The sequence below is a fragment of the Myotis daubentonii genome, chromosome 3 (assembly GCF_963259705.1).
Source record: "Myotis daubentonii chromosome 3, mMyoDau2.1, whole genome shotgun sequence".
Classification (NCBI taxonomy): domain Eukaryota; kingdom Metazoa; phylum Chordata; class Mammalia; order Chiroptera; family Vespertilionidae; genus Myotis; species Myotis daubentonii.
This window is the reverse complement of record NC_081842.1, coordinates 189,273,715-189,295,177: the sequence shown is the minus strand read 5'-3', so window position 1 is coordinate 189,295,177 and position 21,463 is coordinate 189,273,715. Positions and strand designations below refer to the sequence as shown.

At 52.0% G+C, this 21,463-nt stretch overlaps 1 protein-coding gene and 1 pseudogene across 5 annotated transcripts in view; both read left to right on the top strand.

Moving 5' to 3' along the window:
• HIVEP3 (HIVEP zinc finger 3) overlaps positions 1-21,463 on the top strand; it is a 418,754-nt gene that overhangs the window by 363,901 nt on the left and 33,390 nt on the right. For all 5 annotated transcript variants that reach the window (XM_059689780.1, XM_059689782.1, XM_059689783.1 and 2 more), the window contains 2 exons: positions 8,221-13,831; positions 17,121-17,266. In XM_059689780.1, the coding sequence (XP_059545763.1) occupies positions 8,750-13,831; positions 17,121-17,266 (5,228 nt within the window). In that variant the 5' untranslated portion in view covers positions 8,221-8,749. The remainder of the gene's footprint in view (positions 1-8,220; positions 13,832-17,120; positions 17,267-21,463) is intronic.
• Positions 16,065-16,177, top strand: LOC132231951 (U2 spliceosomal RNA; annotated as a pseudogene).

The window sequence follows — 21,463 nt, the reverse complement described above, 5'->3', positions numbered from 1 at the left end:
GTAGGAATGCAGAAACCACAGTCACCCCAGGGAAGTGATTTGGGAACCTTCCAAATGGTGAATAATCCACCACTCATGGTTGGTGGGGAAAACATTTACCAAGAAACCCAGTTCTGAGCAGGGTAACACCGAGTGACTTGCATATGGGAGGAGGCTTCGGTGCAAGTGCAGATGGATGTGGTTAACTGGGGAGACTTCCTGGAGGAGCTGGGGTGCTGGGAAGAAAGGCAGAATCCAGCTGGGCCATTCTGACCAAGGTCAGCACTCTTGGGGGTTTTCTAGACAGTGGCCTGCGCTCGGGGTTTGCATCTTACCTCTGCCCTCTCTTGTATTATCTGAAGCAATCAGCCTCACCTCTTTGAGCCTCAGTCTTCTCATCTGCATAAAGGGGATATGTGTGAGGATTAATATGTGAATTTTAGTATAGTTTGGGCACATGGTAGATGGTCATTTAAGTATTTTTAAAATATTTTCAGTATTTGACTCAGTGCCAGGCAGTGAAAATACAAAGATGATTAAGGCCTAGTCCAGTGATGGCGAACCTATGACACGCATGTCAGAGGTGACACACGAACTCATTTTTTGGGTTGATTTTTCTTTGTTAAATGGCATTTAAATATATAAAATAAATATCAAAAATGTAAGTCTTTGTTTTACTATGGTTGCAAATATCAAAAAATTTCTATATGTGACACGGCACCAGAGTTAAGTTAGGGTTTTTCAAAATGCTGACACGCCGAGCTCAGAAGGTTCGCCACCACTGGCCTAGTCTCTGCCCAGTTGAGAGGGAGACACGTTTCCCGGGAAGACGCTGATGATGATTAACCCACAGACCTGCCCCACAGCAGATATCGCAGGCTTGTCAGGGAAGCGGCACTGTTTGACCTATTGCATTAGTGGAAAACTTATTCCCAACACAGGCAATCCATCAGGCCCTAGGCCAGTGATGGCGGAACTTTTGAGCTCGGCATGTCAGCATTTTGAAAAACCCTAACTTAACTCTGGTGCCGTGTCACATATAGAAATTTTTTGATATTTGCAACCATAGTAAAACAAAGACTTATATTTTTGATATTTATTTTAGATATTTAAATGCCATTTAACAAAGAAAAATCAACCAAAAAAATGAGTTCGCGTGTCACCTCTGACACGCATGTCATAGGTTCACCATCTCTGCCCTACGTAGTGCCTATTTTCCATGAGTGAATCCAGGCCAGAGGGTGTGAGGGGCTGGTCACCTCAGAAGCCTGACCCAACCCACCAGCACACTCCTGGCCACCCCAGGGGGGCAGATTGTGCCTTCCACTGTACAGGATGGGGCAAAAGTAGATTTACAGTTCATATAAAAAACAATGCAATAATTGATAAATAATTCTATATAACAAAAGCCTAATATGCAAATTGACTGAACAGCAGAACTACCAGTGAAATGACCGATTGCTATGATGCGCACTGACCACCAGGGGGCAGACGCTCAATGCAGGAGCTTCCTCCAGCCCACAGGCCCCAGGCCAGCCAAGGTGGGTGCCAGTGGGGGCCCCTGATTGCCCCACTGGTTGCCCCACAGAGGGAGATGACTGGCATCGACGGCAGTGGGGGATGGGACTGGCCAGCTAGTGGGTGACACCACCCCCCAATCGCCCCACCACTGGTCGCCTCCCTCTGCGGGAGGCAACTGGTGTTAGTGGGAGTGGGGGGGCCGGGCCGGTGAGCAGGCGGCGCCAGGCCAGCCAAGGTGGGTGCCAGCAGGGGCCCCCCCAGTTGCCCCGCCAGTCACCCCACAGATGGGCCCTGATCACCAGCCAGGCCTAGGGACCCTACCTGTGCACAAATTTTGTGCACCAGGCCTCTAGCAATACAAGAATAAACTCTGTTTCACATATTCACAACTGTAAACCTACTTTTGTCTCACCCTGTATAAAGGATCAATACCGCCAATATCAAAAAAGTTTACATAAACAGATAAGAAAAATATAATTCATTAGAAACATAAACAAATTCTTCTTATAAGATAGTTCCCGGAATGTAATAGTTAATACATTTATGCAAAGTTTTAAGCCTCCCTGGAGATCAAGAAATACAGATTTTTTTTTAATATTTTTTATTGACTAAGATATTACATATGTGTACCCTCTACCCCCCCCCCCCCGCTCATCCCCTCACCCCCCCGTTGTCCGTGTCCATTGGTTAGGCCTATATGCTTGCATATAAGTCCTTTGGTTGATCTTTCCCCCTTGCCCCCACCCTCCCCTACCTTCCCTCCAAGGCCCGACAGTCCAATCAATGCCTCTCTGTCTCTGGATCAGTCCTTGTTCATCAGTTTATGTTGTTCATTATATTCCACAAATGAGTGGGATCCTGTGGTATTTATCCGCTCTCCAGTTCCATCCATGCTGTGGCAAATGGTAAGAGTTCCTTTTTCTTCTTCCTCTTCTTAAAGAATACCTTTCAGCATTTCATATAATGCTGGTTTGGTGGTGATGAACTCCTTTAGCTTTTTCTTATCCGTGAAGCTCTTTATCTGACCTTCTATTCTGAATGATAGCTTTGCTGGATAAAGTAATCTTGGTTGCAGGTTCTTGCTATTCATCTCTTTGAATATTTCTTGCCACTCTCTTCTGGCCTGCATGGTTTCTGTTGAGAAATCAGCTGACAGTCGAATGGGTACTCCCTTGTAGGTAACTGACTGTCTTTCTCTTGCTGCTTTTAAGATTCTCTCTTTATCTTTTGCTCTTGGCATTTTAATTATGATGTGTCTTGGTGTGGTCCTCTTTGGATTTCTTTTGTTTGGGGTTCTCTGCGCTTCCTGGACTTGTAAGTCCATTTCTTTCACCAGGTAGGGGAAGTTTTCTGTCATTATTTCTTCAAAAAGGTTTTCAATATCTTGCCCTCTCTCTCCTTCTGGTACCCCTATAATTCTGATGTTGGTACGCTTGAAGTTGTCCCAGAGGCTCCTTACACTATCTTCATATTTTTTGAATCTCTTTTCTTTTTCGGTTGGGTATTTTTTGTTTCTTTGTATTTCAAATCTTTGACTTGATTCTTGGGATCCTCTTGTCTGCTGTTGGATCTCTGTAAATTATTCTTTATTTCAGTCAGTGTATGCTTAATTTCTAGTTGGTCCTTTTTCATGTCCTCCATGGTCTCACTATACTCCTTGAGGGATTCATTAAATTTATCGGCGGTTTCCATAAAATTCTTGAAAAACCTTATAAACGTGGCCTTGGACTCTATATCCAGTCGTTTGCTTTCCTCCGTTTCTGCCATTTGTGACCTTTTTCTTTGTCTCCGCATTTTGGCTGCTTCCCTGTGTTGATGGAGTGGCCCTGCGCGCCAGGTGTCCTGTAGGGCCCAGTGGCTCAGCCTCCCCAGTTACCTAGGGTAGACACTCTTGGTGCACTCTTGGTGCCTTGGTTGTTGTAGGATCACTGGGAGGAATTGACCTCCAGGCCAATTGGCTGTGGGAATCAGCTGTGTCTGAAGTGGGAGAATGGTCCCCCTCTGACCACTGGGTGCAGTGGCTCCTGGATCTAAGGAGGTGCTAATTCAGCCCCTGCCTGAGGCCACACAGCAGGAGCCACGAAGAGGCTCAGCTGTGAAGCAATGCAAGCTGCTGCGGGGCCTTGGGCCTTCTCTTGGAAGTTCCGGGTCTGCCTGGCTGGGCTGCAGTTAGGTACATTCACATGCAAAAGCCTCTGCCGCAGCCTGGGTGGGGCGGGGTCTCAGGGAGTCAAAGGGCGGTGAAAGCAGCTATGGTGATTCTCCGCGCCCGGAGCCGCGCGTCTCAGTGTCCCAGTAACGGCTGCAAGCACCTCTGAGGGAAAGCCGCCCTCAAGTTCGCCCGCTGCCGCCTGACAGACCAGCCTCTCCCCGTATGAGCCCTGGGTCCCCAGAGACCCGCTGGAACCGGAGTTCAGAGCAGTCGGGAGCTTGTGATTCAAAAAGACAGCCGCGTCCTCAGGCGCCACCCCCTTTCCGCGCACGCGAGCCGCCTCCGTACCTCTGCACTTCACCTCTGCAGCTCCTCTGGCTCTCAGCATGCCCCTCTTTTCTTCTAGTTGTAGAAATTACAGTCAGCCAGCCTTCCTGTTGTTCTGGACTATGTTTGCTCTGACCCTTGTGGCATTCTTCAATTGTTGTGTGAGGCGACAATTTCCCGGTGTTTATCTATGCCGCCATCTTAGTTTCTCCCCGAAATACAGATTTTTAAAACCTAAGAGGCCATTGTGGTCGGCAGAATAATGACCCTCAAAGAGCTCCACCTTCTAATCCCTGAAATCTATAAATATGTTTTGCCTTTCATGGCAAAGGTGACTCTGTAGGTGTGATTAAATTAAGGATCTGGAGATAGGGAGATCATTCTGGATTATCCAGGAAGGCCCAACATAATCACAAGAGGTTTTACAAGTGAAAGAGGGAGGCAGAGCAGTCACTGTTAGCGTCATTCATTGTGGGAAGGATGCAGCAAGCCATTGTTGGCCTTGAAGATGGGGAGGGCCACGAGCCAAGGAATGCAGGTGACCTCTAGAAGTTGGAAAGGTAAGGAAATGGATTTTCCACTAGAGCTTCCAGAAAGAAAAATGGTCATAACTTGTTTTTAGTCCAGTGAGACCCATTTCAGACTTCTGGCCTCTAGAACTGTGTGATACTAAATTGTGTTGTTTCAGCTACTAGGTTTGTGGCAATTTGTTCCAGCAGCAATAGGAAACTAGTACAATGGTTGTATATCAGTAAATATTAAAGACATAGATTGTATTCCGGGTAGAAAAAAACGGAGAAACAGTCCTCACACACAATTGGCATGTAAATTTGTGCTTTGGGGGGAGCTATTTGTCAGTACCTATCAAAAGTTCAAGATACAGTCCCTTCGTGGAATTTATCCTGTGGATACATTTGCGTGACTGTACAGAGGATGTTCTTTGTAGTGTTTCCTGGAATAGAAAAAGCTGAAAACAACCTTCATGGGCTTCAATACAGGCCTGGCTGAATTTGAATACAGCCCCAAGTGGAATACTAGCTGCCCCCAGAAAGAGTAAGGTGAACCTCGATATCCATGTGTACACTATATTTCCTTCATTTACATAAAATCCAGTATGCACACATATTTATATATATGCCTTAGGATGTTGGGAAGAACATAATAAATTAACTGTAGGTTCTGTGAAGAAGGACATGTGGGGAACAGGGGGCTGCCACCCACCTTAGCTTGCATAATCAAGGCCTGTGATAATGCCACCAGGATGGACTCCCCAACATTAGCCGGGCTTCCCATTTCTCCTGTCCAGCAGCCAGAGCGAGGTAAGGACATAAGTTAAAAGGCCTCCTTTACTGTTAAACCTCTAGACACCTGGAGATACAGCCATGTCCCCGGGGCATGCCAGTGCTCCCCTAGAACAGAGAGCCACCGATAGCAGTGCCCACTGTGCCACAGACTAGACTGTCCTGTGTCATAGTGGCATTGATTCCTTGGGGCTGGAGTTGAACACTGGCCAGAGGTTGAGAGACATGGGACAGTCTAGCTCTGCCACCATCACTGTGCAAATTTTAGGAAAAATCACATCATCCTTCTAGGCCTCAGTTTCCCCATCTGTCAAGTAAGCGGATTGGCCTAGATAACCAGTCTCTAGGAATCCATTAGGAGACAGTGTGATTTAAGTCCTAGCAAAGATGGAAAGTGTATATCAGATAACCTGAGTCAGCACTTGAGCCTGGTGTGGGTCTCAAAGTAAAACCTGATTGTAAGGGTAACCATTTGCCCCAGCTTGGCTGGGACAGGCCCGGCTTATTCCTATTGCTCCTCCACAATCATTAGTAATGCCTCTTTCACTCTCAAATGTGCTCCAGTTTGGAAGACACCTTACATGGCCCCCTGATGAAGTGAGGTTTCCCTGCCATACCCACAGGGGCCCTGCTATGGGAGGCTGCCTTCTCTGCCTGAGTCAGGGGAGGGCTTTGACTGATCAAAGAATAGCTTTTGCAGAGTCGTGACCTTCCAACTGACAAAAATCAATCCTTCCTTTTGTGGGAGGGACATTATTTGAAGGCTCAGGTGATTTCATACATTCACTGCCCCTGTACCAAGAGAAATGGTTATTTTCAAGCAACCCTTTGCTTCCTGCAAGGAACTGGGATAGTTCTTCATCTCTGGCTTATACGGACTCTGTAATAGATCACGTCTCTTTCTCCTTGGCTGCTGGGAAGCTCAGATATAATTGTATGGCTGAACTACAGAAACACTGTGATCCCTTGTGACTGGTATACCAGTCTTCTTTCCATCCCTCCAATCCTGACTTCCTGCCTTATTTACATTTTCCTTTGTTCTGACTTGTTATTCTTATTTAAAGTTGTTTTTATTTCTAGTTTGTCATTTTTTATAAATTTTTATAAAATTTTGCTATAGTTCCCTTGAATTCTTTGTAGGCCCAAGATGGAAAGGACATACAAAAGGGGTAAATTTAGCCCTAACTGGTTTGGCTCAGTGGATAGAGTGTCGGCCTGTGGACTGAAGGGTCCCAGGTTCAATTCTGGTCAAGGGCATGTACCTTGGTTGCGGGCACATCCCCAGTAGGGGGTGTGCAGGAGGCAGCTGATCAGTGTTTCTAACTCTCTATCTCTCTCTTCCTCTCTGTGAAAAATCAATAAAATATAGTTTTTAAAAAGGGGGTAAATTTATAGTGTGCCATTTTTAGCTAATAGATGAAGCCACCTGCTCCTCCATGTCACTGTGTCTGAGGTGCTGCCATCTATGAGACAATTATTTGAGTCTCTCAGACTTGTTGACTGTCTGAGTACCCTGTGAAAGTGCAAAGAGCGAACTCTTCAAGTCTGCCTCAGAAAATACTGGTGAAAAACAGGGCCAGGGCGCGAAAGGAGCCCGAGGAGCAGAGCATGCTTACAGGAAAAGGACGAAAGCCAGAGAGACACTGGTCACTTCCCCAGGGGATGGACCAGGGGATGGACACCTGTGGGTGGTTGGAGAATGGACTCCAGCCACAGGGAACGGGGAACCTGGTTCAGGTGCCAGCCCTGCCTCTTAGGAACATGGGGCCTGAGAAGGCCACCTTCCCTCTGTGGTTCTCAGTTTCCTCCACTGGAAAGAAAGGTGGGTTGAGACGGAGTCCACAGTGACTTCCAGCTTTGAAATGCTGACCGTGCTGCTGGGAAGAAGGGCCTGAGGTGCACTTGGAGCCCAAGAAGCCTAGACTGCCCGGCTTCCGGCTGACCCGGGAGGGTGCACCCACCCAGAATAACTGCCCCTTGGCTTGGCAAGGACCCCCCTCTGGGGCACTTTCTTTAGTGCCAGGATGATCCTCCCAGCTATTGCTGGGCAGCTCAGGTAGCCATGGTTGTGTCCTCAAACTTTTTAAACAGGGAGCCAGGCCAGTTCACTGTCCCTCAGACCGTTGGAAGGCCGGACTATAGTTTAAAAAAAAACTGTGAACAAATTCCTATGCACACTGCACATACCTTATTTTGAAGTAAAAAAACAAAACGGGAACAAATACAATATTTGTATTTGCATGTGGCCCGCGGGCCGTAGTTTGAGGACCCCTGTGTTAGACCGTGAGCTCCCACAGCCAGGGCAGTGGCTTTAGCTTCTCCACGAAATGCAGGCTGCAGAGGTGGGTTAGCAAAGGAGTAAAAGCCATGAGTGATGCCCCTCCTGGGCACCTTCAGAACCCAGGGCCAGAGAGAATAGCACCTGAGGACAATCTACCCCCTGGAAAGCTCATTCCTGAATACCCACCAGCACTTCCTCCTGCACCAACCAGCCTTTGCCCCGTGGCATCCACAACCATTACCATGTTGGATCCTCTGCAGGCCCAAGGCATAGCTGAGGCAGGAATTGTTATCCATTTCCTAGGTTAGACAGTTGATGCTTAGGGAGTTAAAACCCACTAGGAGGCGCTCACAGAGCAGAGTAGAGCCCAGGCCTCTTGACCCTCACAGGCCTGATGCCCCCCCACACAGTCCCAGCCCCAGAAGCACAGCTGGCATCGGGTCACCCAACAACAGTGTGAATGGGGGTGAGGGAAGGCTGGGCAGTGCCTGGCCATGCAGAGCCAGGGGGCGTGGGTTCTGCTTGAATCTCCCGGGTTAACCTTGTAGGGATCTCACTGGCTTTCACAGTCGGAGACGCCCAGGTTGTGGACGAGTCGCAGTAACTCTGTCTTCTCTTGTGTGTGTGTGTATTTCCCTGTGTGTGTTTTCGTCATGTAGAAGCGCGTGAATTCCCTCCACGGCTCTGGATCTCCAACACGGGACCAAAGGGGAGAAGAGGCTGGACGGAGCCACCTGCGGCATCCAGCACGGCTTCTCTCCGCCGGGACCAGGGATGACCGGGCCATGCACACAGCTGTCTCCAGCCCTCAGCACTTCACATAGCACACAGGGGACTCATGGGGGGCCACTCGCCACTGCCAACTGAGACAACACGATGGCAACATTGACGTCCCTCATGACGTTCCCACGACAGACATTCAGGCAGAAGGTGCTGGCGCACTTTCTGTCTGCAAAGTAGAGGGCCATGCCTCACCCACGTGAATAGCTTGAGCCCCAATGACTTGCTCTGAGGCCACTCACAGCCAGTGACACTTGCAAAAAACTCCCGACACCGTCTTGGGTTTGGCTTCCTCCGCTCTTGACCAATGTGGCCAACGCCAGACGTCTCCTTGGGACACTTGGATTATCCATAAATGCAGCCCGCCCCGACCCTCCCTGAGTAGCACCGGAAGTCTCCGCGGAGGTCATGGATCCTGAACAAAGTGTCAAGGGCACCAAGAACGCTGAGGGAAGTCCCCGGAAGCGGCTGACTAAAGGAGAGGCTGTTCAGGCCAGGGTTTCGGCCAGTGCCCCGTTCCCAGGCGGCAGCACAGCTGTCGCCCCCGAGGGCCCCCTCCAAGAGCTCCTCGCCCCGCAGCCCTTCCCAGGCCCCTCGCCGGTTCTTAGGGAAGGCTCTCAGGAGAAAACGGGCCAGCAGCAGAAGCCCCCCACGAGGCCCTCCATCGAAGCCTCTGTCCACGTCTCCCAGCTTCCACAGCACCCTCTGACACCAGCATTCATGTCGCCGGGCAAACCTGAGCACCTCCTGGAGGGGTCCACCTGGCAGCTGGTCGACCCCCTGAGACCTGGACCCTCAAGCTCCTTCATGAGCCCTGGGCTCCCTCCTCAGAGCCAGCTGCTGCCTCCCCACGCTTCCATCATCCCCGCCGAAGACCTGCCCGGCCTCCCCAAAGTCTTTGTGCCCCGTCCCGCCCAGGTCCCCTTGAAGTCCACAGAAGAGGCCCCCAAGAAGGAGAGGAAACCCCAGAAACCGGGCAAGTACATCTGCCAGTACTGCAGCCGGCCCTGCGCCAAGCCCAGCGTGCTCCAGAAACACATCCGCTCGCACACGGGCGAGAGGCCCTACCCCTGCGGCCCCTGCGGCTTCTCCTTCAAGACCAAGAGTAACCTCTACAAGCACAGGAAGTCCCACGCCCACCGCATCAAAGCCGGCCTGGCCTCGGGCGTGGGCAGCGAGCTGTACCCCCCGGGGCTGGAGATGGAGCGGATCCCGGGGGAAGAGTTTGAGGAGCCCACCGAGGGAGAGAGCACCGATTCGGAAGAGGAAACGGGCACGGCGTCCGCTCACCCGGCAGAGCTCTCCCCCAGGCCCAAGCACCCCCTCCTGTCCAGAGGCTTGTACAGCTCCGGGAGCCAGGGTTCCAGCCACGAGCGCTGTTCCCTGTCCCAGTCCAGCTCAGCCCAGTCGCTCGAGGACCCCACTCCATTCGCAGAACCCTCCTCCGAACACCCCCTGAGCCATAAACCTGAAGACACCCACACCATCAAGCAGAAGCTGGCGCTCCGCTTGAGCGAGAGGAAGAAGGTGATCGACGAGCAGACGTTTCTGAGCCCGGGCAGCAAAGGCAGCACCGAGTCCGGGTACTTCTCCCGCTCGGAGAGCGCCGAGCAGCAGGCCAGCCCCCCGAACACCAACGCCAGGTCCTACGCCGAGATCATCCTGGGCAAGTGCGGGCGGATCGGGCAGCGGACCACCATGCTGACGGCCGCCTCCACGCAGCCCCTCCTGCCCCTGTCTGCCGAGGACAAGCCCAGCCTGGTGCCTCTGTCTGTGCCCCGGACACAGGTCATCGAGCACATCACCAAGCTCATCACCATCAACGAGGCCGTGGTGGACACCAGCGAGATAGACAGCGTGAAGCCCCGGAGGAGCTCGCTGTCGCGGCGCAGCAGCATGGAGTCGCCCAAGTCCAGCCTCTACCGGGAGCCCCTGCCCTCCCACAGCGAGAAAACGAAGCCCGAACCCTCACTGATGAGCCTCCAGCACCCGCCCAGCACCACACCCCCTGTGCCTCTGCTGAGAAGCCACTCAATGCCTTCTGCCGCCTGCACCCTCAGCACCCCCCACCCCACCTTCCGCGGTAGCTACTCCTTCGACGACCACGTCACCGACGCCGAAGCCCCGAGCCGCAGCAGTCAAGTGTTTCCCTCCCACCCGCGGATGCTCAAGCGCCAGCCGGCCATCGAACTCCCTCTGGGAGGGGAGTATTCCGAGGAGGCAGGGCCAAGTAGCAAGGACACAGCCCCCAAACCCGCAGACGAGCCAGAACCCAAGGAAAGCGAACTCACCAAAAAGACCAAGAAGGGCTTGAAAACGAAAGGGGTGATCTATGAGTGTAACGTATGTGGTGCTCGGTACAAGAAAAGGGACAACTACGAGGCCCATAAGAAATACTACTGCTCAGAGCTTCAGATCCCCAAGCCGGTCTCTGCAGGTGCTCACGTGTCTCTGGAAGCCGAGAAGAGTCCGGCCGAGCAGGAGCCCTGGTCCCAGGTGATGCATTATAAACTGGGGGCCACCTTGGAGCTCACTCCATTGAGGAAGAGGAGGAAAGAGAAGAGCCTGGGGGACGAGGAGGAGCCACCTGCCTTTGAGTCCATGAAAAGTCAGTTTGGCAGCCCCAGGCCATCCGATGCTGCTCGGAACCTTCCCCTGGAGGCCACCAAGTCACCAGCAGAACCAAGTAAGTCCGTGCCCTCCCTGGAGGGAACCTCGGGCTTCCAGCCAAGGACTCCTAAGCCAGGGTCTGGTTCGGAATCAGGAAAGGAGAGGAGAACAACATCCAAAGAAATTTCTGTCATCCAGCACACCAGCTCCTTTGAGAAGTCAGACGCTCTGGAGCAACCCGGTGGCTTGGAAGGGGAAGACAAGTCTACGGCCCCAGCCCCATTCTCATCGCCCCCGCCCACCCCGCACGGACGCTCAGCTCACTCCCTGCAGCCCAAGTTGGTCCGCCAGCCCAACATTCAGGTTCCTGAGATCCTGGTGACTGAAGAGCCCGACCGGCAGGACACAGAGCCCGAGCCGCCCCCGAAGGAGCCCGAGAAGACGGAGGAGTTCCAGTGGCCCCAGCGCAGCCAGACCCTTGCCCAGCTCCCGGCAGAGAAGCTGCCGCCCAAGAAGAAGAGACTGCGCCTGGCGCAGATGGCCCAGTCGTCGGGGGAATCCAGCTTCGAGTCCTCCTTGCCTCTGTCCCGCAGCCCCAGCCAGGAGAGCAGTGTCTCTGTGAGTGGGTCTAGCCGTTCCGCCTCCTTTGAGAGGGACGACCACGGAAAAGCCGAGGCCCCCAGGCTGTCATCCGACACACGCTCCAAACCCTTGGGCACGCACATGCTGACGGTCCCCAGCCACCACACACACACCCGGGAGATGCGGAGGTCAGCCTCAGAGCAGAGCCCCGACGTTTCCCATTCGGCCCACATGACTGAGAGGCGCAGCAAATCATTTGACTGTGGCAGCTTGTCCTTGGCAGGCCCTTCTGCCCCAGCCCCAGTGGCTCCAGCAGCCCCCGCAGCCCCCACAGCCCCAGCGGCCCCTCCAGAGAGAAGGAAATGCTTTTTGGTGAGACAGGCCTCCCTGAGCAGGTATCCAGAAACAGAGCTGGAGGCCACCCCCATGGGAAGACAGGAGAGTGAGGAGCCAAAGCCCTCATCCAGTAAAACTGTGGCCAAAAGCTCACTGCCCCAAATTTCCTCAGCGGCCACCTCACACACTGGGCACCCAGGAGGCAAAGGCCAGGTGCAGGACAGACCCCCACTGGGGTCCACTCCACCCTTCACAGAAGCACTGCAGGTGCTCCACCACCCCATTGCCCAGCTGCCCCTGCATGAGAAACCATGTCTGCCCCCACCCGTCTCCCTCTTCTCCTTCCAGCACCTCTTGCAGCACGAGCCAGGACAGTCTTCAGAATTCTTCTCTTCCCAGTCCATGTCCAGCCTCCTCTCCGTACCGTACTCCATGCCCCCAATTCCTCCCTCCTTATTTCAAGCCCCGCCATTTCCTCTCCAACCTACTGTTTTGCATCCAAGCCAACTCCACCTCCCCCAGCTCATGCCTCACCCTCCCAGCATCCCCTTCCGGCAGCCCCCTTCATTTCTCCCCATGCCATACCCCTCCTCCTCAGCACTCTCTTCTGGGTTTTTCCTGCCTCTCCAATCCCAGCTTTCCCTTCAGCTCTCTGGCGATGTGGAAAGTCATCTGCCACAGATTAAAACCAGCCTGGCCCCACTGGCAACAGGAACAGCTGGCCTCACCTCCAGCACAGAGTACGGCAGTAACATCCAGCTGCCCCCCGTGCCTCCCCCATCCAGCTCCTCAGTGCCCATGTCAGCCCCTCCATTGGCCTTGCCCGCCTGTCCAGATACCATGGTGTCCCTGGTTGTACCCGTCCGAATTCAGACCAACATGCCATCCTATGGGAGTGCCATGTACACCACCCTCTCCCAGATCCTGGTCACCCAGTCCCAAGGCAGCTCAGCAACTATAGCTCTTCCTAAGTTTGAGGAGCCCTCATGTAAAGGGGCGACAGTGTGTGGGGCAGATGTGTACGAAGCCAGGCTTGGGCCAGCTGGGATAAGTGAAGAGCAGAGCAGAGGTTTCCAGACTCCATATCTGAGAGTGCCTGTGACATTACCTGAAAGAAAAGGCACTTCCCTGTCATCAGAGAGTGTCTTGAGCCTGGAGGGGAGTTCATCGACAGTGGGGGGAAGCAAGCGTGTCCTTTCACCAGCTGGCAGCCTTGAACTTACCATGGAAACCCAGCAGCAAAAACGGGTGAAGGAAGAGGAGGCTTCCAAGGCAGATGAAAAACTGGAACTGCTAAAATCATGCAGTGTGGTGCTTGCCAGCACTGAGGATGGCAAGAGGCCAGAGAAATCCTCCTTGGGCAGCCAGGGCCAAGTCAGGAGGGAGCTAGAATTGCTGTCCAGCTTGCCCACAGACCCATCTGACCCAAAGGAAATTACTCCCCTTCCTCACCCTACACTGCCCCATGTGACAGCTCCAGGCTCAGAGGCTTTGAAGGAATATGGGCAGCCATCTGGTAAACACCACCGAAGAGGGTTGCCCACCCTGAGTGTGAAGAAAGAAGATTCCAAGGAACAACCTGACCTCCCTTCACTGGCACCTCCCAGCTCTCTTCCTCTGTCAGAAACATCCCCCAAATCATCCAAGTCTCAAGAAGGTACGGACTCAAAGAAGGTACTGCAGTTCCCCAGCCTCCACACGACCACTAATGTCAGTTGGTGCTATTTAAACTACATTAAGCCAAATCACATCCAGCATGCAGATAGGAGGTCCTCTGTTTACGCTGGTTGGTGCATAAGTTTGTACAACCCCAACCTACCAGGGGTTTCCACTAAAGCTGCTTTGTCCCTCCTGAGGTCTAAGCAGAAGGTGAGCAAAGAGACATACACCATGGCCATAGCTCCGCATCCTGAGACAGGAAGGCTCGTGCCATCCAGCTCCCACAAGCCCCGCATGACAGAGGTAAGTTCTGTCTTATTTTCTTCTCCCCACTGATTTTTAAAACCATTGATGAGCTTTTACAGCCACATTCTCCTCAGGTCCCATTTGCAAAGTTAGTGCCAGATGAGTGGGCAGATTTCTTCTCTGTCAGCTGGGTCTGGTCACCTTACCAGGAAACATATATTGGGCCCCTTTGTCAGTGTGTCCCTCATGCAATCAGAATAGATACATTTCAGTAAAGTAAGCTTTAAAGTGATTCTGCTTTCCCATTAGCTGCTATTGTAAAATCAAAAACACAATCTCAGCCCGGAAAAAAAACAATTCTCTAAAAGACTGTTTGGAAAACTTGACTGATGGGAATGCCTACAATTTTAGAACTTTATACCACTCCATCGTATGCTTTTCCTGTCCTATTAGTCTTCTCCTGCTTTTCTTATTCTTTATATCTGCTGTTTCTGTTCTCTGGCACAACTTGAAATACTCTTATTTCCAAAGAGTCTAGAATTTGACACAACTCCTAAAATAGTCTTTTCTCTAGGATAGCAGCTAAAGCTGGGAGGCAATATCCCTCTTTACCAATAGGTGGCAATGTCACTCAGAGCTTGACCCATCTATGCTGTGTGGTAACACCTAGCCCCACTAAGGGTGCATATTTACTCTTCCATTGCCTCTGACCTGAGGCTGCATCAGGAACTAAATAAAATGAATGAGTCCCTGCAAGTTCAGTAAGTTTGACATTTGATAGATGACACCTTCAGACCCTGACAAGGCTGCCTAAGGATTCAGGCCATGATGTGTTATGCTGAGTTGGCATTTGTGAAATAACAATTGGTCTATTGATTGAGCAGCCTCACTGTGGCAGGCACTGTGCTTGCCCTTGAATCTACTCAATACTCATCTCCACCTCTGAGATAGCAGGACCATCTCCATTCTACAGATGAGGGCACAGAGAATCAGAGGGTGAGAGAGGGCAAGGTCACATGGCAAATATTTGCCAAGCCTAGAATTGAACTCAGACCTGTCTGACTCCAGAAAGTCTACTTTACTTTTTTAATTATTTGAGGAAAGAAAACCTTAAAGTATGTCTTCAGATCAGGTGCTTTAGCCAAATCAGGCAGAAATCTACTAAACTAAATTCATATTATAGACAAATGAACAAAATCGTGTTCTATAACTTTCCTATATTCATACCCTCCTCTTTATCCTTGAGTGAATTTTGTGCCTTGAATTTGTTTTTAGCTCAGCTGGATATTCTCACAGAACTGTTTCCCAAATTTATTCTCTAAATGCCCATGTCAGTCTACAGACATCCCTAAATGAGATTTCCACTTTTGCAATAAACATCATTGCTGACTTGCTCTTCAGTGTTTTTTAATAGCTACATGTACTCCCCAGAGGCTGTCGTAATTATGTTCGTATTATAACTACTTGTGCACCTATGATGTGGCAAGTACTGTGATAAACTTTACTTTTATCCTCACAACCACCTTGTAAGTTAGGATACTCTATGGCCATTTTATGGATAAGGAGGCAAAGCACAGAGAAGCTAGGCAACTTGCACAAGACCACAGAATAAACGGCAGAGCTTGGATTCAAAGCTAGATCTCATTCCAAAGCCCTCTCAGATGGTCTGGACTGCCTCTCTGTTTTAATGGCTGGATATTAAAAGGTCATTTAATAAAAAGGAAGAGTTAATTTGGCTTAATTGGGCTGGACAGTCATCAGATTGAAATTTGAAATTCTTGAAATGAGATGAACCCTGCAAAATATTTTTGGAATATTTCACTTGACTCGCTGGCATGTTTCCTGCCAGCATGCAGTGGCACTCAGATTCCCTGGTTCTTAGCCAACTGCCTTCCTGCTCACCCCCATCACGTGCTGTCGGGGAAGGTGTGGTGGCTGGCATGGGGACTGCAATTCTCATATTTTCCCAGCACCGGGATATACAGTTGCTTCTCCTGCTGGCTATAAGCAGTGCAGGTTCTTCATGACAGTGGCATGAAGTAGCATGAGAATCTCATTCCCGACACGGCAGGCTCCAGCTGCCAGCCCAGCATCACGGCTCCCTATTCAAGGGTGGGCCCACCCCCTGCTGCCATCAGGGGTCTAAACGATATGTTCTCTTTTAACAAGGGCTTGGAAAGCCTGGCTGTCCATTTGTGAAATAAGCCACAGTGTCCCATAAAGCACATTTTTGCCATATACCACATTACTACAAAATTGAGTTCATTTCATTAATAACAACACTTATCTAATCGCTTCTCGGCCTTTTGGCTAAGATCAAGTGTAGTATCTGTTCTTATCAGAATGTACATGCTTCCCCCTTGGCAGAAATCAACAACTTAATATAAAATTATAATAGCATTTAACACAGAAACAAATGACAGGCACACCTTTGTAAGGTGGCTCACCCGAGTTTCATAAGCAAAACTGGAGTGCTCTGAGTCAGTCCCAGGTCAGATAGGAACCAAGGAAACCCAGATGTCAAAGGGAGTATGTGTGAGCAGAAGAGAGTGGCCATTTTGGTCATTTAGTCCTAAACTAATTGATTCTGCCTCGGGCACTGGAGAAAAATAGCTCTTTTCTAATGGAATTGCTGGTTCTTACCTACCTAATAAAGTTTTGCATGAGATCAAAATACAAATAAAAGTATGTCATCATCCAGCCAGCTCTCGCCACTAAGGCCTGTGGAAGAGAAAAGCTTCCCTCGATGACCATCCCAGAGCCTGCCCACCCTCAGGTGCATGCCCGTCAGTGCCCACACAGCCTCTCTGAGCCCAGCTCTGGGAGGTCCTGTTGGTCAGGGCCTTCAGGAAACCTGCGTTCTGCTCCCAGCAGTGCCCTTAACCTCCCGGGTGACCTTGACTGTCTGATCTGTAAAGGAGAATTAGACTAGTTAGTCTCCACAGGCAGAGTCTTCATTTATTGGTTCAGCATTCCTGACGTGCCCTCACTGAGAGGCAGGCCCTGTTTTGGGTGCTGGCCTGACCGAGGAGACCAAGAGGAGCACTTGTCCCCAGCAGCTCCCTGGCCAGTGTAAAAGAAAGAGCGACCTGGTCTTCCCGTGGAAAAGACCTGGTCAGAGTTCTTGTTTTGACACGAACTAACCCCTTGGCTTTGAATAAGGGACTCCACCTCTCTGGGGGTCAGCGTCCTTCTTTCTGTAAAGTGGGCTTACAGCACCTCCTCACAGGGCAGAGTGGAGACTAAGTGAGCCCCGATTGAGTGTAAGCACACAATGCTGTTGAAGGCATCATTCCATTATCACCACGTAACCGGCAATGATTTTGTCCTTCCTGCGGTGGGCCAGGTTCACCTCCCTTCGCTGGTTTCCCCGGAAGGCCAGAAAGATGTAGCTAGAGTGGAGAAGGAAGAAGAGACGCGAGGGAAGCCCGAGGAGGATGCTCCCGCCTCCAAGAGAGGGGAGCCAGCAAGGATCAAAATCTTCGAAGGAGGGTAAGAATCGCGTTTGGTTTGCAATGTCTGCTCCCTATGGAGTCAGAGGTCATGCCCGGCTGGCCTGAGGGCTGGGGTGGGCCGATCTGCGTTCTGAGGTGGTGAACGTCTCAAACGCAGGGCCACGCCCCAGGTGCCCTGGAGTTCTAGCCATGCCTCCCAGCAGGTGCCACCACTGTGGGATGTGCAGGCCACCTCTGTTTGGGAACATCAGCTGCTTGGTGGGGGCGGGAACACTGGGTGTTGCAGGCTGGTGGGCCTGGGTCTTCCTCCAGCCCCTCATTGTGTTGGTGCCGGCAGGTTTCCAGTCCTCCACTGGGGTTGATAGTGAGTCTCCCGGGTCTGCTCAGACTGCCTTTTTGGTATGTGTCCCCAAAACGTCACCTCTGTCCGTCCAAGCAGCCATCCTGGCACGCCTGTGTCCCACAGGGCACTCACGCTCTGCCAACCAGGCACTTTGCAGTGCCTTGCACGTGCCACATGTTTACACCAGTCTCCGTGCCGAGTGCCCAGGGTCCAGGGCTCATCGGTTGGTAAATACTTAGCATCTCATCCCTGGATTTTCACCTTGGCGTTTGTCTTTGGGAACCTAACAATGTAGCCATCTCAGAACTCACCATGGTGGGGCCCTCTGGGCTCTGAAGGTGTGCCTTGTCTCAGATTCGCTTTGTGGGAGTTCTGTGCGAGCTGTGTTCTGTGTGGCCACATGTTTGCTCCCTGGGACATGGGTGTCTGTAAGCAGGTTCCGTGGTGTCTGTCTCAGGGTCCTGTGTCTGTGTCCCCAGTGTTCTCGATACAGCCCTCGTCCCACCCAGTCCGGAAGGACAACGGCATGAGGAAAACTACCTCCCAAGGACTGCAGCCCCCACCAGCACGAGCTGTCACCGGGGCCTGCAGTTCTCTAGCACCTGTAGGTGCCTAACTCACAAAGTCAGAGCGGGAGGTGCGGGTCCCCATGGGGCACCCTCCGGCGGCCCTGACCAGCAGGGAGTGTCCAGAGAAGGGGTGTTTGCAAATGAAACTTGGGGAGTTGGGTTGTCAGGGGGTCAGGGATGGCAAACTCCCTGAAGTGGCAGGGACACCTCCCCCCGGGGGAGAAATGCCCTGCTCGGATTCTAACAGCGGCTCCATTGAGAACCACTAGACCACATGGCTTTCAAACGCTGACTGGTCCTCTTTCCAGGGGAAAGACCAGTTTCCTCCCTGCTATTTGGTTAGAGCGCCCTCGTGTGTCTCTATGTCCTCACAGCATTGGGTCCTTGGAAGGCCATGTTCATCTGGACTTGCCTTCTTCCCTCTCTCTGTCCTTGGTGCCCAGGGGGGCTGGTGTACGTGAAGAGCTTTGCATCTGCCCTGAGAGGCATTAGCCTCCAAAAACCCGGTTCCCAGGGGGCTCCCTGCTGCCTCGTCCCTCAGGAAGCCTGAGCTCTGGGAGAGCAGCTGGCAGGAGCCTCTCCCACCACCGTTGGTTCACAGCTCCAGCTACTGGCTGGTCTCGGCCACCAAGTCTGCCTTCAGCTGAAAGGTGCAAGGTTACACCTGAGTGCCCTCTCCTCTTCCTGCAGCCCCGGCATCGGTCCGCACTCCTCCCCACCCACCCTAGCCCCACTGTCCCATCCAGGCTGTCAGTCCCAGCTGCTCTGTCTCTCTCTCTTTCCAGGTCATCTGCCCCCCAAACAACTCTCTCGCCTACCTGTGTCCCACTCCTTCAGTCCCCTTCTTCTCCCCCTGTTTCCTCCTCTGCAGAAGGGGATAGTCACATACTTTGTAGATGGTCAGAGAATGCTATGCGACCCGTGTAAAGGCCGAGTTCCTGGGCTCAGGGAATTTTATATTATTACGTCCATCTCTCCTGTCTCCCTCCAGGTTAATCTCACTCTGTTCTGTCACCTGTGAAAAATATCCTTACGCTCTCAACGGGTCACATCCAATTTGAGCACTTTGGGGGATTAGGTTGTGTGGCAGGTCAGCTGTCCTCTCTGAGTCCTGCTGTGCCTCCCACCCCCACTGATTTCATGGTTCTCTTGGGGCTGGTATAACCCCAGGAGTGTTGGTGAGCGTGTTTGGGGTTATCACATAATGGGAGCACTTCTGGCATCTCATGGATGGGGCCAGATACAACCATCCATATAACCAACACCAGAACCACTGTCCCACCCCAATGTCACAGGTGCCCCCCTCCCAAAACACCAAGTGAATCCTTCAGGCACAACCATCGGAGCTCACCAAGGTTTTGCCTCAGACTTCTTCCTCCTTCCCTCCCTCCCTCCCTCCCTCCCTCCCTCCCTCCCTCCCTCCCTCCCTCCCTCCCTCCCTTCCTTCCTTTCCTTTTTATTTTTAACACAGCAAGCATTTGCATTGCATTCCAGCACGTTTGACAAGGGTGTGCAGGGGCTTCTGCTCCTAGGAGTCACTGAGCGATCTAGGCGGGCGGGGCCGAGAGAGGAAGAGCGGGGTGGTGACCTGTGCACTGGCTCCCAAAGCTTCCATCCCTCAGCTTCTGCTCCAAGCCATGGGCCAGAGCAGCCCAGGGCCCTCCTGCCTCGGCGGCAGCGGGAAGTGCAGGCCTGCCGTGTGCTGGGGAACCAGGCAGACGTGGGAAACAGCACTGACTACTCCAGTGGGTTTAGCATACAGCTGCAACTTCTTTTTACTCAGCAGTGTTTCTGAGACGTATCCATGTTGATCCGTAGAGATGGATGATGTCGATCCATGGAGATATAATTCATAGCGATGAGACACAACAGTGGATGCTGCACGAGCCCAACGTTGACGAGTCTTTTTATCGCTAGTCAGCTACTCACTAGTCACCTTATTCTTCTCCTTGACCTCCTACCCAGGAATTGATTAATTAATCCAACCATCAAGGAGGAGCTTTTTATTCAGTGCGTTATGGGTGCTCTGTGCCAGAAGATATCATAAGCCCCGGCGGTAAACTGCGATTCTGCCCTCCTGGTGCTGGGGGCCAGTAGAAGCCTCGGTACTGAGGTGTGGACTGCCAGTGTTGAGATGCTTACAGCAGGAAGGGACCCACCTGGGGCAGGAGTAATCAGAGAGAGGTAGGCCTGAAAGGCTGCGTGAGATGGGGACAGGTAGGGAGGAAAGGTAGGTTGGTCAGCAGTCTGGGTGCAATGGGGACTCATGTAACTGGTCAATTGGACTGATTTCTCTTGGCCTTGAGTGTTCTCTCTTGTCAATGTCATTCATCCCCTTGGTTTCAAACCTCATCACTGCCCCAAGGACACTAAATCTGGGTGTCCAGCTAGGACCTCACTCCTGAACTATAGACCCTTGCTTCTCCTGACTCCTGGGCACCTTTGCCTGGGAGATCCAGGGCACCAAACTCAGCATGTGCCAACCTCACCTTCCCGTTGCCACCAACAGCGTCTTCTTCCACATCTAGATCTCAGATGATGCACCCAACTCTCAAAACCTTAGTGTCATCTTGGATGCTTTCTTCTCCCCTGTCCTTCCCCTTTCTATTAGTCCCCAAATTCTGGTGTCTACACGACGTCCGTGATTTGGATGTGGTTTCTCTTCGTTCCCTGTGCTGTGGCTCTGGTCTCGTTCTCTCCAGGGTCCCATGCTGGTGCCACTGAGTGTTTTTTACTGTGGTTCTGCCTGTGCCACGCCCCTGCTCCAGGGTCTCTGTGGCCACCTCACCTCCAGCATCCAGTGAAAGCTCAGCCTGCTCTTCCAGGCCCACCTCTGACCCACCCTTTTGTGCTTCACCTCTGTGCCTGCTGGGGCTGCCCATTGCCAAACCCTATTCAGCCTTCAAAGGACAGGACTCAACCCTCTCCCCTAGCTAACCTCCCAGGTCCCTCCACACCCCTAGTTTAATAATACTGGTGCTAGAATCCATTCCTGTCTCCCCCGACCCCCTCTTGACTTGGATCCAAGGGCCATGCTTCATGCACACTGTGTATGATTCCTATTTGTTGGCTTGATTTCCCAACTCACACACCTGTCTCATTCCCCGTCACTTCCACACCTGGACAAAGCCTGCGTTTCCCAGGCAGCCTCTGGGAGGCCCATCAGGAATGTGCTGGCTCTCTCCCCAGTACCTGCGCCTTTGCCTTGGTCGTTTTAGAAGGGCTCCTTTGTCAGGGAATGTTGTTTTCACATAGACAAAGTTATATTGTTCATTGAGGGTGGTGCCTGTATTGTCCTAACTCAAGTTCACTTGTTGCAAGG